Raw genomic sequence first — 15,768 nt, forward strand, 5'->3', positions numbered from 1 at the left:
TTGTGTTGAAATTACGTTTTTTTTTAAGTTTCAGGTTGTTCATAATATTATAATATTTTGTAAAAGAAAGAGTTCATCAATTAAAAAAATATTTCTGTAATAGATTTGCATTTCTCTGCACAAATATTTGAACTTATTGTTATTTTTGGGGTTTATATGCCATGAGTTTTCAGATCCGGCCCCTTTGGGATCAAAGTAGGTTGGATATGGCCCCTGGACCAAAATGAGTTTGACACCCCTGCACTATACCATTGTTTTTTTTTTGGGGGGGGGTTGTCTTGCATGTAGGTCTGCAGTATAAAGTTCTGACACATGACAGAGCGAGTGAATATCCTGTTCTCTGTAGGATCAGTATTTCTCTGCTTATTCCTTTCTCTACTACGTACAGTGTTGGGGAGTAACAGATTACATGTACCGGAGTTATGTAATCAGAGTACATATTATGAGTAACTGTATTCAGTTACAGTTACTGTTTGAATGAGCGGTAATTAGATCATAATTACTTTGTTGAAATAAATGGATTACACATGGGTATTTTCCTGTTTTCACATTTTGGGCTATATCCCTTTTTTTTTCCCTCAGTAATTCCACTCATTGCCGGACACTAAATCACACTAAATCTTAAACCAGGACTAAACTAGGACTAAAACCAGTTCTAAACTAGATCTAAACAGGGATTAAACCAGGACTAAAACCAGTTCTAAACTAGATCTAAACCAGGTCTAAACCAGGACTAAACCAGGCCTAAAACCATGTCTAAACTAGATCTACACCAGGACTAAAACCAGGTCTAAACCAGGAATAAACCAGGACTAAAACCAGGTCTAAACCAGATCTAAACCAGGTCTAAACCAGGACTAAACAAGAACTAAAACCAGGTCTAAATCGGGACTAAAACAGGACTAAACCAGGTCTAAACCAGGACTAGACAAGGACTAAAATGAGGTCTAAACCAGGTCTAAACCAGGACTAAACCAGGAGTAAAACAGGACTAAAACAGGACTAAACAAGGACTAAAATTAGGTCTAAACCAGGTCTAAACCAGGACTAAACCAGGACTAAACTGGGACTAAAACAGGACTAAACCAGGTCTAAACCAAGACTAAACAAGGACTAAAAATTAGTCCTAAACAAGGACTAAAAATTAGGTCTAAACCAGGTCTAAACCAGGACTAAACCAGGACTAAACGAGGTCTAAACCATGTCTAAAACAGGATTTAACAGGACTAAATCATGCTGCACGGACCGTGTCTCCTCGTCTTCTATCAATAATATTTTTAATTTGGTTAAGTAAAGACTGGGCTTTTTATTTTCTTTTATCAGACAAAATATCTGATGTTACGACATCCTCGTTTTTGTTTCTCTACAGCAAACCAAGTAATCCAAAGTATTCAGATTACGTTACTCACCTGAAGTAATTTAATGGATTATGTTACAAACTACATTTTGGGGTATGTAATGTGTAATCTGTAGGGGAATACATTTTAAAAGTCACCTTCCCAACACTGACTACATATACTGTATTTGTGAACTGGGACTTTCTGTGCTCACAAAAATGAAGACAAAGCACAGAAACAGACTGAATGCTGCGTCTGATCTGCTGCTGCTGGAACTGAAACACGCTACGAAAACACAGACAGGCCCACCTATCTCCAGCCTGATTCATCAGCCGGTTTCACTTCGTGTAAACCATCAGACTGCGCAGCATTAGGATTCATTCGCTCAACGGTAGGTGGGTACTTTTTTTTATTTAACCAATCGCTGCTATTTAGTCATGTCGTATGTAATCCGCCAAATCCCGTAGGAAGAACAATAACGTCTTTCCCCTTGATGAAATTCACCAAACATTCTCTTTGTTTCAGCTTTAAATTCTCAGTCTCGGGAGTCGTTGTCAACACAGAATGTCTGTCTTTGTCTACATCCATCTCGACTGCTTTGTTTACTGTTGTGCTGTACCACAAAAGGGACCTAGACAGGCTCTTAAAGGTTGTATAGAGGATTTTCCAAGGAACGAGAAATCCAGCGACTGTTTGTCCTTTTTCAAATGTTGCGCATGCGTGAAACCACCCCCCCTCCCCTACAGCTCCTACGTAGAAACGCCTCCTCCCGCCTCCTCTTTACGCCAGAAAACAGGTTTGTTTACAGCCGGTGCGCTGCACATGACTTGTAAACAACTAACTACAGTGTTGGTTAGGCAAGACGGAGAAGTGAGGAGCGGGGGGAGCGGGTGTGCGGACATTTCGTTCGCGGACGAGAAGTGAGGAGCAGGGAGAAGAGCGGAGCAGGGAGAGAGGAGAGAGGAGAGGAGAGGGGAGAGGGGAGCGGTGCGCGGAGATTCCGTGCCCGGAGAAGTGAGGAGCAGGGGGAAGAGCGGAACGGGCAGCGGGGACAGGAGCAGGAAAGGGGTGCAGAGAAGAGTTGCGCGGAGATTCAGTGCGAATGAACTAGCTACAACACGCAGCAGCAAGCGGACTCTTTCTTTGCATTGAAAATTACGTTTTCAGACATAGGATATCGCTTTCGTGTCCTGAAAAACCTTTGACTAGCTCTTGGAAATAAAGTACGTTTTCATAATAAGCAGAAGTGACCTGTCCAGGAGTAATTTGGTGACCAGTGCGTCAGTCTTTAGACCCTGCGTCTGCTTCAGTCGCGCCATCGCTGGAATCAATCTATAAGAATCACCTTAGTTTGGCTTCGCTGCTTTTCCCCTTGTCTTCTTCTTTCAGCGACCTCAAAAACGGACTTTCTTTTGCGGCGAACTGCTCCTGGATTCTTGTCGCCATTGCAACAAACTTTGTGCGAACTGCGAGGAAGATATAGGTCAAAAAAAGCAGCTAAGAACTGTTGCGTTGGTGGAGTAAACAGCGTCTGTGCGGCTTGCGTCTGTGGACTGCGTGACAGGCGTACGTAAACCACGTACCGGCGGCGCGCAGGCAAGTCAGTTACGCTAGAAACGTAGGGAGATTGATTGACAGCCTGTCAGCTAACAGATAACGAGGCAGTGTCGTTATCTATTGGCAAATGTTTAGCCCCACCACGTCCAGAGTTGATGAATTTTTATTCTCTTTTTTTGGTCATCATAATTACAAGGCTACTGCACCTCTATAATGCTATCATTGACAATTTGAAACAAAAAAAAATCCTCCATACAACCTTTAAGTTTGACGTCATGGCTTCACAGTTCTTCTCTGATTGGCCAGTGGATAAGGAAAATACGGTAGTTAGAATTTCACCTCAGGCCCAAGCTACAAAATGACTGCTGCACAACTGTCTCAAGAACATCTGTTTGTGTCCAACAGCACAAACTGTCCGGTGACTAACTACTAAAGCAGCTTCCATTGTAAACACGACCTGCACAGCTGAGTTACGCTTTGTCTGCGCACACCTCCCTCCCCGACAGTCCGACTAATGACACGTTTGGAACCGTGGCTAATCCATCCTTGGCGTTGTGTTCCGTTCGGCCCGGAGCAGATGCACACGGAGAGTCTCACGTTCGAGAGGCTTTCTAATAGACTGTGACCACATGTGCAAACGCAGGAGGAAGTTCTACTGCTGCAGTTTGGGCTGAATGCCAAGTAGTTACACAAGAATCCATCCCGAGGTCAAGACGACGTGCTGAGGAAGTACTGTTATTTAACTACTGTATATCATATGTCAGTGTGTGTAGATAGATGAAAAACTTCAGTCAACATGTGTATATAAAGTATGAAGCATTTAGTATTAGTGGTGTGGGAATAGTAATGGTAGTACAAATAACCAAAAGTAGTAGTTGTAATTGCAGTTGTTGTACATTTACTTTTTTAGGTGCATTGTGTAACTTTTCTGGTGGAGGGTCAGAAAAATGCAATTCTCTGTGGGCATGTTATTGTTTTATATTAGAGCAGGGGTGTCAAACATACGGCTCGGGGGCCTGATCCGGCCCTCTATGACCTTTAGTCTGGCCCTCAGCTGATTTTCTACTAAAATATTTGAATTATATTTTCTATTAAAATATTGGTAATTTCCTGCGGTGTTTATCACAGCAGCGTCTCCAGCGTCTCTGTACGTGGCCCCTCCCACCAGAGCAGCAAAATGCACGAAAAAAAAATGAGAAAAATAGATGCCGAGTGCAGGATTTTCCAAGAAAAATTAACTTATTTCTATTTGCGTACAAGTTCATGTTTAAACATTGTGTTGAAATTGCTTTTTTTTGTTTTGTTTCAGGTTGTTCATAATATTATAATATTTTGTAAAAGGAAGAGTTCATTAATTAAAAAAGATTTCTGTAACAGATTTGCATTTCTCTGCACAAATATTTGAACTATTTTTGGGGTATATATGACATGAGTTTTCTGATCCAGACTCTTTGGGATCAAAGTATGTTGGATACGGCCCCTGCACCAAAAGGAGTTTGACAGCCCTGTATTAGAAAAATGTTTCACAGTATGGCATTAAACCTTTAGCCAGGCTGGTGCCACCTAGTGCCTCCACTCAATTTCATTTCTCTCCAGGGACCAGATCAGGAATCAATATACAATAGACGGTTTGCAAAAACCCTGGAAGGGCGAGTTCGATCAGCACCAGCCAATCAGCAAAGAGCCATATATTCTTTGTTGGCAACGATTCCCGAGATCGAGGATTTAAAACAGGAACAAAGAGAATGTTTGGTGAATTTATCAAGAGGACAGATGTTATTGTCCTTCTTCCTACGGGATTTGGGAAAAGCTTAATATACCAGTTATCCCCGTTAGCAGCACATTACATATGTGACGACCATATAGCAGCGATTGGTTAAATAAAAAAGTACCCGCCTATCGTCAAGGGAACGAATTCTAACGCTGTGAGGTCAGACGGGTTCTACGAAATGAAACCAGCTGATGAATCAGGCTATTTAACCTTTCTATCTTCATGGAAACCAAACCAGACCAGCTATAAATCCACCTGTAATTGAATAAATGTAAGGTAGATCCAGGCAGAGCAATGACATCTCCATAGAAACTAGCAGGTGACGGACCCCCGACCAAAAAGTTACACCTTTAATAGTATAGTAATAGTAGAAGAAGTTGTAGAAGTTGTAGACTTTCAGATACTAATCAATACTAAAACTAGCACTGAAACTAGACACTAAACTTAAACGAAGCTTTTCTGAGTGGCTTTACAATAATCTTGATCTGTATCAGAACAAATATAAGAGCACATAGACATACAACTGTATACTCTAATATAAGACTGTATATTCTAATATATATATGGTGTAACTGCTCCTGTCAGACTTGTCCTTTTGAACTTAAAATGTTTGTATTAAATCGGCATTGCTGTGATACTTGCGGTTGGAATTCCAAATATGGAATTCCGCTATCACTACTAATTATCATTGTGGTATTGGAATCGGTAGTGAGCATTGAGTATAATCTTGAGGAAATCATCTCTTGAGTAGACTAGAGATTTTTTTTTTTTATCTTATTATCGTGACAACACTAGTTTCTATATAGGAACATCTGAAAAGACTAGAGTTTTGTTTGTTTGTTTTTTGTTAGTATCATGCCTTGACAGCACTAGTTTCTATATAGGAACATCTTTTGAGCACACTAGAGTTTTTGTTTTTTTAAATGTTAGTGTCGTGACAACACTAGTTTTTTTTTTTTTTTTATAGGAACATCTCGTGAGTAGACTAGAGTTTTGTTTTTTGTTTTGTAAATGTTAGTATGGTGACAACACTTGTTTCTATATAGGAACATCTCTCGAGCAGACAGAGTTTCCCTTCTTTCTTGTCTGCGCTGAGTCCATTTGGCCAAGTTTGGAGTGGGAGATACTGGAGGAAGCCGTTACTCACTTGGACTCAGAGCAAATACTTTCAAACGTGAATCATGAACCAAAAGTGACTGATGTAATGGAGTTAAGAGGATTCAGCTAACACAAATTAGCCTAGCATCAGTTACCGAATATAAGGTTTCAATTAGGAGCCACGCTAACGTCACGGCTAACCACATGAGAGACAGTAGGTTTGAACGGTTACGGGTTAGCGCAGGCCACATGCAGTGAAGCTGACTGGCCTCGAATGACTCGGGAAGGACGTCCGTAAACAAACAAATTGAGACGAGCTTGAATTATTCTCTGGAGAGAAGTCCTCCGCTGTGGTAACGGCCCTATCCCGCAATCACAACCATGTGTGCTGGACATTGTCTGGAACCAGTGTGTATATTTGTAGTAGCTGGAACTTCCCTAATATACAGTACGACCAGAGACTGTATAAAGACGTGGACTAAGTGAGTGCGACGTCACCCATAGAGTTCTGCTCCAGTCAAATGAAGCTCATCGAGGTGTCCAGTCAAATGAAGCTCATCGAGGTGTCCAGTCAAATGAAGCTCATCGAAGTCGTTCATAATGGGGCGAAATTGGAGGTAAGTTCCATAGTTAGGATTTTGACCATGAGTATCATATCAACCAAAGAGCCAATGAAGAGCGAGGATGTTGAGGGTAACGCCATTTCTCGCTATTTCCTGCCATTTCCTGCCATTTCCCGCCCACACCGCTGGTTTAGCTGTCAATCAAACCTGTTGATAACACTAGGGAGCGTGATCTCGGCGAAAGAACGCACCTGATTTGTCTGTTATTAATGTTCATATCTTGATTTACGGACAAAATATCAAAATAAAAAGCCCAGGATCATGTGGAGCGGATTAATAAGAACATTTTAAGACCAAAATGACGAGGCTGACAGCAGCAGTTACAGTGAGACGGGCCACATGTTTTCAATAGAAAGTGAAATGGAGCCAGAATGGATAGAGCCAGAATTGATGGAGCCAGAATCGATGGAGCCAGAATCGATGGAGCCAAATCGTGCCCATGCTCACTTCCTATTTTCCTTTATTTACAGTCTATGTATACAACACTGAATGGAAACCACAAATGCAGAAATGCAGGTGCAGTTTTGAATATTCACTTGGTGTTACAAGGCTCTATCTGGTTGAACCAATCAGAACATAGACCAGATTTAAATTAACCAATCACAGTCAGCTGCTTTGGAAAGTTGCTATTCCATCTTTGTTCTGTTACAGAAGACAGCATTTTTGGTCTAAAAAGGATATTTAAACATAAACTTCAGATAGATTTTTGTGTAATTTGAGTCATTATGAACGACTTATATAAAAACAAAGGAAAGTTGAAGTTTTAATCTTATGTTTGATATGTTTTATGCAAGTATAATGCTGTTAGCTGTTTAGCTAACTAAAGAAAACTATTTCAACAAATGAATATCTAAAAATCAGGTGGGTACAATTATAATAATAATTCAGTGTCCAGAAGGAAATCCAGGACACACTCGAGGGACTATGTCTCTCGGCTGACCTGGGAACGCCTCGGGGTCCCCCTGGAGGAGCTGGAGGAAGTGTCCGGGGTGAGGGAAGTCTGGGAATCCCCGCTTAGACTGATTTCCCCACAAGTGGAAGAAAATGGATGAATGGATGCATAAATATCTAATAATCTTTATTTATGACTGAATGGCAAAAGCTATTGCTGAACTATTATTTGGATCATATTTGTAAACTTATGTTTCTGACCATAAAAAGAGCAAGGTTTAATCATTTAAACTTCAATGTTGTCAAAATGTTGGACTTTTAAATATGTAGCATATTCATATTTAATAAAATTAAGTTGATCACTGGGACAAAAGTTGTTGTTTTTGGCATGTTTTGTAGATAGAACCTTATAATTCCAAAAAAAAAACATGTGTTCTGCCAAAGATCACTTCCCAGAACATCCACTTTCTCAAATGTCTCAAATATTCTCAGTTTAGAGTCTCCTGGGGGTGACCTAAACCCTCATGTATCAGATCAGTGTATCCCCTCTTTTATTTCTGCTGTACAAGTGGACAAAACTTTAAACTTAAACATCTCAGAGGAACCAGAACACACACAGAACCTTCTAACTCTAAGGGAACACATTTCTTTAAAATGTAAATGTAACTGATCCTGCCCACATCAGTCTATAATTCGCTGCATGTATTTGGCGGTGGTGACAGATTCTGGCTCGTCTCTGGTTTCTATCATAATACGAGCTGACATGTAAAATGGCAAAGCAAAAACTGGTGTCAACACATGCGAGAACCCGGCGCCTGAATAACTGCGGTCACCTGACAGAGTGAAGCCGGACTGGTGCAGGTTTCTGAGGGGCTGTTTGGTGGGAGAGGTGCGGGCCGAGGCCGATGGCGTTCCACCGCGAGACAGAGAATACTCGGATACCGGTCCGTCGTACATGCCCCTGGGTACTGCCTTCAGGACGGCCATCTGAGGAGGAACAACACAACAAAGAAGCAGTTAAAAAACAAGAACAGATTATATTTGTGGTGACACCTGTTTAGTATTACGCAGTGTGTTGAGTGACGGGAATGCATGTGGTTTTTTTGTAGAATTCCTGTAAAATACTTAAGCCAGATTGTATTTAGAAAAACATGTGTCTGTGCTAAAGGTCCTAATATTACACAAAATGGACTCTTGTGCGCTGCAGGCCATGTTATAACGCTGTTACCTTATCAAAAACATACCTGCAGTTGCCTTTTGTTTCATTCACACATTTATTTTATTAGTATATCCACATCTCTAATGCTGAAAATGCTCTATTCCACCTTGTGATGTCATGCAGTGGTAGTTTTAACAGCTACTTTTTACTTTTAATTGAGTAGAAATTGACAAATCCAGAGCTGAAATTATCCAAATGATTCTACTGAAGGTGTATGGAGTTTAAAAACACAGTGAAGCACTTCCTGTGTCACCACATGACATCACAAGGTGGAACAAAGTGAAGAGAGAAGAACTAAGTCTAAATGTGCAGGGTTTGTGTGTGAAACATGTGTGAATGAAACAAAAGACAACTCCAGCTCTGTTTGTGATGAGAAAACTACATTATAACATAGATCAGTTATTAGGGTTGTCAAAAGTATCAAATCAGATACTAGAATCAAAACTAGATACTCATTTGAGCAGGTGTCGATACAAAAAAGTAAAAGTCACATGCACAGGACAGAAATGAAGTCTTCCTGAATAGCTTTAGAATGACTCAACACCACAATTGTAAGAAAGTGCTAAGAATTCATGTTGAAAATGACTTTCTATTCTAAATAACAAGTAACAGAAATTGATTCAGGTGTTGGTAGGTTTAGTGTAGTTGAATCTACACCAAGTTCACCTCGAGCCTTTCCTGGCCGACCCAAAGCCGCCTTGGAGGAAGTGCGCTCGCGGGGGCCAGCGACACCCGGGGAAAGGTCCCTCAAGGGGATACTCCCACACCAAGCGGTCGTCCCTTTATCGGTGGGTCGTCCCCACTCGTTTAACCTCAGAACGGTTTCACGCCCTCTTGAACTCTCTAACGGTACTTGTCGACTATAGTTCTTGTGCCAGTATTTAGCCTTAAATGGAGTTTACCATCAAAAAGTTACCAAAGTAACAAGTAAAAAGTTATTTTCTATAGAGGGTAACTAAGTAAAGTAAGGGATTAATTTTTAAAGATGTAACAAGTAACAAGCAAACAATACTTTTTAAAATGAGCTCTACCACTATCACCACTACTAACTCTCTATTGAAACATATTTGCAAAAAGCACTACAACTATTACAACAATAAAACTGACTATTAAAGTAACTCTTCTGGAGGAGGGTCATTCAAATACTTTTCTCCATGGAGATGCTATTGGGCTCGGTCAAGCAGAAGTAAACAGCAAAGCCAAAAATTCAAGTTAATGCATCTGATACAAAAATGTATTCAACAGATACATATGTACTCTAGTTTATGAAACTGTTTACCTTTTTCTGTACCATTTTTGGTTCTAAAGTTACATATGTTTTAAACAGACCATGTATGAAACATGGAACAAAAATTATTTCCCAAATTTCAAAGACCTGCAAATCATGTAAATAAATGGATGTATTTCATCATATCTTGTGTTATTCAATTTTTGAACTGTTGATGAAGGTACATGATTTAAAAAAAATAAAATAAAGTATTTAAAATGATAAAATTAGCTTGGAAGGACTGACATATTTTATAGAAATAGTTTACCCTTTCATTTTGAAGTAATATTAAAGTATTCGGAAGAAAAAAGCAACAAATGATGTAAAATCGTGCACCTTCTACTTGTTTTCACAATTTTCCCTCCGTTACTTTTCCCTCCGTTACCATGACCTTTCTTAATAAAAAATCTCATTACTCAAAAAGTAAGAGGTTTTTCAACCTAATCTTGTACCATATGGTAGAAAACTATATGAAGCAAATATTCAAACCAGTTTGTTAAGGATATGTAAGTGAGAACCAAGAGTTATCACTGTTTGTATTTATTGCCCAAAAAGTGCTGCATATTTCATTCCCTCCGTTACCAACATGAGTTTTAAAATTTTTTATCAACAACTTGAAAGAATATCACAGGTTTAACTTTACCCTGTTGGAGTGTAACTCTTTCCTACATTCTGATACTTTACTTATTTCAATAGTCCCTCTAGTTTCTTAATAAGAGCTATTTGAATGTAAAAAATCTGTCCCTGTTTCCCTGTGATATTAAACATTTCTATCTTCATGGAGACCAAACCAAACCAAATTTCAGGTCAGATCTGTGGAGAGGCGACACTGCTCACAGTCAGAATGTCTGTTTTTCTAGGTAGTTTTGAGCTATAAAAGCACCTGTAATTAAATAAATGTAAGGTAGAGCTGTTGAATGTCACACTGTGGAACAAGTTACACAGTGCAAGTTTAAGGGTTTCAGCTTCCATTTTTATTGGTGACATTTTGATGACAATATTAAATTTGTAAATGTCGACTGTTAATGGAAAGGTGCAAATTTTTAATTACGCTGAAACCCATGGAAAACTGACTTCCAAGGGTTAGACTGTGTTCTCCTTAAATACTGTTACTGTAAGATAATGTTGCTCGAAGACTCTACCAAATGCTGACATATTTAATAAAAGTATGACTTGAGAAAAAGTAAAAAGAGGGACAAATTTTGGAGTATTTGCAACAAGGTACTACAGTCATCGAAATACAATAGGTGATAACATGGAAATACAACTAAAAAACATACTTCTTTTTTGTTTTGTTTTTTTATCTGTCCAGGCAGAACCGCACGCTTTGACCAAACTTTACAAACACGAGTCGATTTGAAGCTGTATCCTGTCTCCCTGATTTCAGAGGGCGTGATTGACAGGCGGATTAACCAATCAGAGAGCCGCAAGTTCTGTTCGCGTCAAAAAACAAACATGACTACTTACATGTAAAAAAAAAAATGAGAAAAAAACAACAGAGAGAACTGAGAAACACCAAACTATTACTTATCTGAGGTGACAGAACTACCACTTGATGACATCACAAAGTTCATAGCCGTGTTATAGTGCCCCGTAGAACCTGACTTCATCTCTGGCCGCCAATCAGGAAACACTAACATGTGGAGGTCCGTGTGACATAAGGCAAACACTAAAAACTGACTTTAGAGTGGTCAGAGCTTATAAATCCAATCAAATGCATGTGATTTTGTTTAACGTGATTTAAGACCTGAGGTGGTTCTTCCATTACAAACTCAGACCACTGCCCAATAAAACCAAACGTATGAAGTCATGGACCTCCAATAAGTCACTGTGGTCACTGGAGGAGACATCCTGGTTTAAGAGGAGATATCATTTCAATGGAGAAAAACAGGAAATACTACGACTGCCACCACTACTACAACGACAATTTACTATCTCACAACTACTAACTCGACCACTAACACTACTACTAAATCTGGTAACACTTTATAATAACTACACATTATTTAGCCTTAATAAAGCATGAACAAAGACTTAATTAATAATGATTCACGCTTAGTAACTACTTAATTACTACCTGAATTAGCACTTAACTTGCACTTAATTCGCCTGTGCTGTAAATAGTTACTCAATACTTCTTAATTACTCATGAACTAACCATTTGCATGTTTACAAATGCATATTTAAGTTCACATTTGAGCATTTATTAATGATTAATAAGCTATGAGAGAATGATTTACTAATAATGCAATGCAATGATAATTAAGGCAGCTGTTATCTGTTAGTTAAGTCTTTCTGAGAGTTTTTCTAAAATGACGACTAATTATGCTTTATTAAACATTTGTTAAGGTTGATCAAATTCCAGAGAAACAATAATGCATTATTAGTAAATCATTCTCTCATGACTTACTAATCATTAATAAATGCTCAAATTTGTACTTAAATATACATTTACAAATGCAACACAAAATGGTTAGTTCATGAGTAATTAAGTAAGAAATACTTATGAGTAACTATTTACAGCACAGGTGAATTAAGTGCAAGTTAAGTGCTAATTCAGGTAGTAATTAAGTAGTTACTAAGTGTGAATCATTATTAATTAAGTCTTTGTTCATGCTTTATTAAGGCTAAATAAGGTGTAGTTATTATAAAGTGTTACCCTAAATCTATTACTAATACAAACTCTACCACCACTACTACTACCTACTAACTACTATCTATACCACTAACACTAACATTACTACTACCACTACTACTAACTGTATCACTACCACCACCACTACTACTACTACTACTAATAATAATAATAATGCATCAGTTTTATATAGTGCTTTTTTGGACACTCAAAGACAGAGCATTATTCATTCACTCCATAAACTACTATTGGTGGTAAACTACTATTGTAGCCACAGTTGCCCTGGGGCAGACTGACAGAAGTGAGGCTGCCAATCTGCGCCAACCACCACCACCATCACTCACACACACACACCACTTTCATACTAGGCAATGTGGGTGAAGTGCCTTGCCTAAGGACACAACGACAGTTTTTGCGACTGGCGCCCCCCTGTGGCACCTGATTTTCCCAGCGGTCTCCCATCCAAGTACCCGGCTATAATACTACTAACTCTACCACCACTACTACTACCACTACTACTACTTACTAACCACTTACTAACTACTAACACTCTACCACTAACACTAACATTACTACTACTACTATTACTACTAATAACTCCACTACTACTAACTCTACCACTACTACTCCTTCTTCTACTACTACTTACTAACTACCTACTAACTACTATCTCTACCACTAAAACTAACATTACTCATACTACTACTAACTCTACCACTACTACTAACTCTACCACTACTATAACTCTACCAACTACTATAAACTCTACCACTACTACTAACTCTGCCACTAACACTACTACGACTACGACTAACTCCACTACTACTAACTGTACCACTACTACTACCACTACCACTACTACTACTTACTTACTAAGTACCTACTAACTACTATATCTAACACTAAAACTATAAAACTAACTTTACTACTACCACTACTACTACCACTACCACCACCACTACTACTAATTTTACCACTACTACTACTTACTAACCACCTACTAACTGCTAACACTCTACCACTAACACTAACATTACTACTACTACTATTACTACTAATAACCCCACTACTACTAACTCTGCCACTAACACTACTACGACTACGACTAACTCCATTACTACTAACTGTACCACTACTACCACTACCACTACTACTAATTTTACCACTACTACTACTACTACTACTACCACTACCACCACCACTACTACTAATTTTACCACTACTACTACTACTACTACTACCACCACTACCACCACCACTACTACTAACTTTACCACCACCACTACTACTACTACCACTACCACTACCATTACCACTACTACTACTACCACTACCATTACCACTACTACTACTACCATTACCACTACTACTACTACTACTACCACTACTACTACCACTACCATTACCACTACTAGTACTACCATTACCACTACTACTACTTACTACTACCACTACTACTACCACTACCATTACCACTACCACTACTACTACTACTACCACTACTACTACTACTAATTACTTACTACCTACTAACTACTATATCTAACACTAAAACTAACGTTACTACTACCACTACTACTAACTCTACCATCACCTCTACTACTAACTGTACTACTACTACCACCACCACTATTACTAACTGTACCATCACCACTACTACTAACTACTAACTACTAACTTTACAACTACTACCACTACTACTACTACTACTACCACTGCCATAGCCTCCACTACCTAATAACTGAGTATCCAATAAGGCTTAGGATATTCATAAAGCATTCAAGACACCATAATACTACTACTACCACTACTACTCCTACTGAGGTGACTACTACTACAAGCTACTACTAATTATGACTACCACTTACAAGTACTTACAGTCACAGCTTCCACTACCTAATAACTGAGGCTATTTCAGGACATTTATAAAAGTTTCATATGAATAAGTCACCACCACCGCACACACTTGGTTTTATTAGTGACCCCCGATGGAAAAGCCCCATAGCAACAATAAATCACACATTCAAACAGAAGTGCAAGCTTTAGTGGACGTTAATGCAAATCGAACACCACAAAGTGACTACATCTATGAACATTTCCTCTCCGCGGTGGGTCTCACGGAACTTTCTTCTCTACATCTTTAACGACAAAAGCAGGACCACCTTCGCTGTTTTGGACCCGGAGCAAAAAGTCCAGCCAGGATCTGACCACAGGACTCCGGGGACTACTGTCAGGTATCACTCTCACACCACTTCACTTTTTGTAGTACTATGAGGAGTTGAGATCAAGTTGAGCTCCTAGTAATGCTGTTTTTTCTACTTCTGACCTTAAAGGGCCCATATCACTGAACTACTATAACGTTATAATAAGCTGGAGTTGTGTTTGTGTAAGTTCTTCTCTCAGACAGAAAACACTCTGTTCCATTTTTGATGTTGTGTGGTAATACAGGAAGTGCTCCATTGTGTTTTAAAACTTCAATCCATACAATACACCTTCATTAGAATCATTTGGATACTTTCAGTCTTGGAATTTCCAATCTCTACTAAACTAAAGGTAAAATCTGGCTGTTAACTTGAAAACTACCACTTCATGACATCACAAAACACAACTCCAGCTGTATTTTTGAGGAGGTAACAGTATTATAACATGGCTTAAAGCTCACAAGAGTCCATTTTGTGTAATATAGAACCTTAATAATACATCTTCACTAGAATCATTTGGATAGTTTGTAGTGTAGTTGGCGTGGTACGGGGGGGGTACTCCGTCCACCCACTTCTCCCGACGTGAGACATAAAAAAATAACAAATATAAAATAGCTACAACTTAAATGCAAATCTGGAGCTATTGGCACTGGTGAAAACAACCTGCATAGACTCATGATATCTGCACTACTGTCTTATAGAGACCTGAGACATGAGGAACCAGGACTGAATCAGGACAGAACCAGCACTGAATCCAGGTCTAAAGAAGGACTAAACCAGAACTGAACCAGGACTGAGTGTCGGGAAGGGCCCGGAGGTGCTTCCACGCAGATCATCGGGTGATTGCAGGTAGAAGGACCGGCGCAGAGCTCAGCGCCCACGGGGCTAAGTGCAGGTTTAGACCTGGTTTAGTTGTGCTTTAGTCCTGGTTTACATCTGGTCTAGATCTGGTTTAGTCCTGGTTCAGTCCTGGTTTAGTCCTGGTTTAGACCTGGTTCAGATCTGTTTTAGTCCTGTTTTAGTCCTGATTTAGTCCTGGTTTAGTCCTGGTTCAATTCTGGTTTAGTCTTGGTTTAGTCCTGGTTCAGTTCTGCTTTAGTCCTGGTTTAGTCCTGGTTCAATTCTGGTTTAGTCCTGGTTTAGTCCTGGTTCAGTCCTGGTTCAGTTCT

General features: G+C 39.3%; 1 protein-coding gene across 2 annotated transcripts in view; it reads right to left on the reverse strand.

Moving 5' to 3' along the window:
- The window catches only part of dpysl3 (dihydropyrimidinase like 3), a 182,452-nt gene that overhangs the window by 11,799 nt on the left and 154,885 nt on the right, over positions 1-15,768 (reverse strand). Inside the window, exon 14 of one of the 2 annotated variants that reach the window (XM_020917905.2) lies at positions 8,093-8,264. In XM_020917905.2, coding sequence (XP_020773564.2) covers positions 8,093-8,264 — 172 coding nt within the window. The remainder of the gene's footprint in view (positions 1-8,092; positions 8,265-15,768) is intronic. The other variant, XM_055148671.1, reaches the window with a different exon arrangement.

This window comes from Boleophthalmus pectinirostris, unplaced genomic scaffold (assembly GCF_026225935.1).
Source record: "Boleophthalmus pectinirostris isolate CB_2022bp ecotype Guang Dong unplaced genomic scaffold, ASM2622593v1 HiC_scaffold_12, whole genome shotgun sequence".
NCBI lineage: Eukaryota > Metazoa > Chordata > Actinopteri > Gobiiformes > Gobiidae > Boleophthalmus > Boleophthalmus pectinirostris.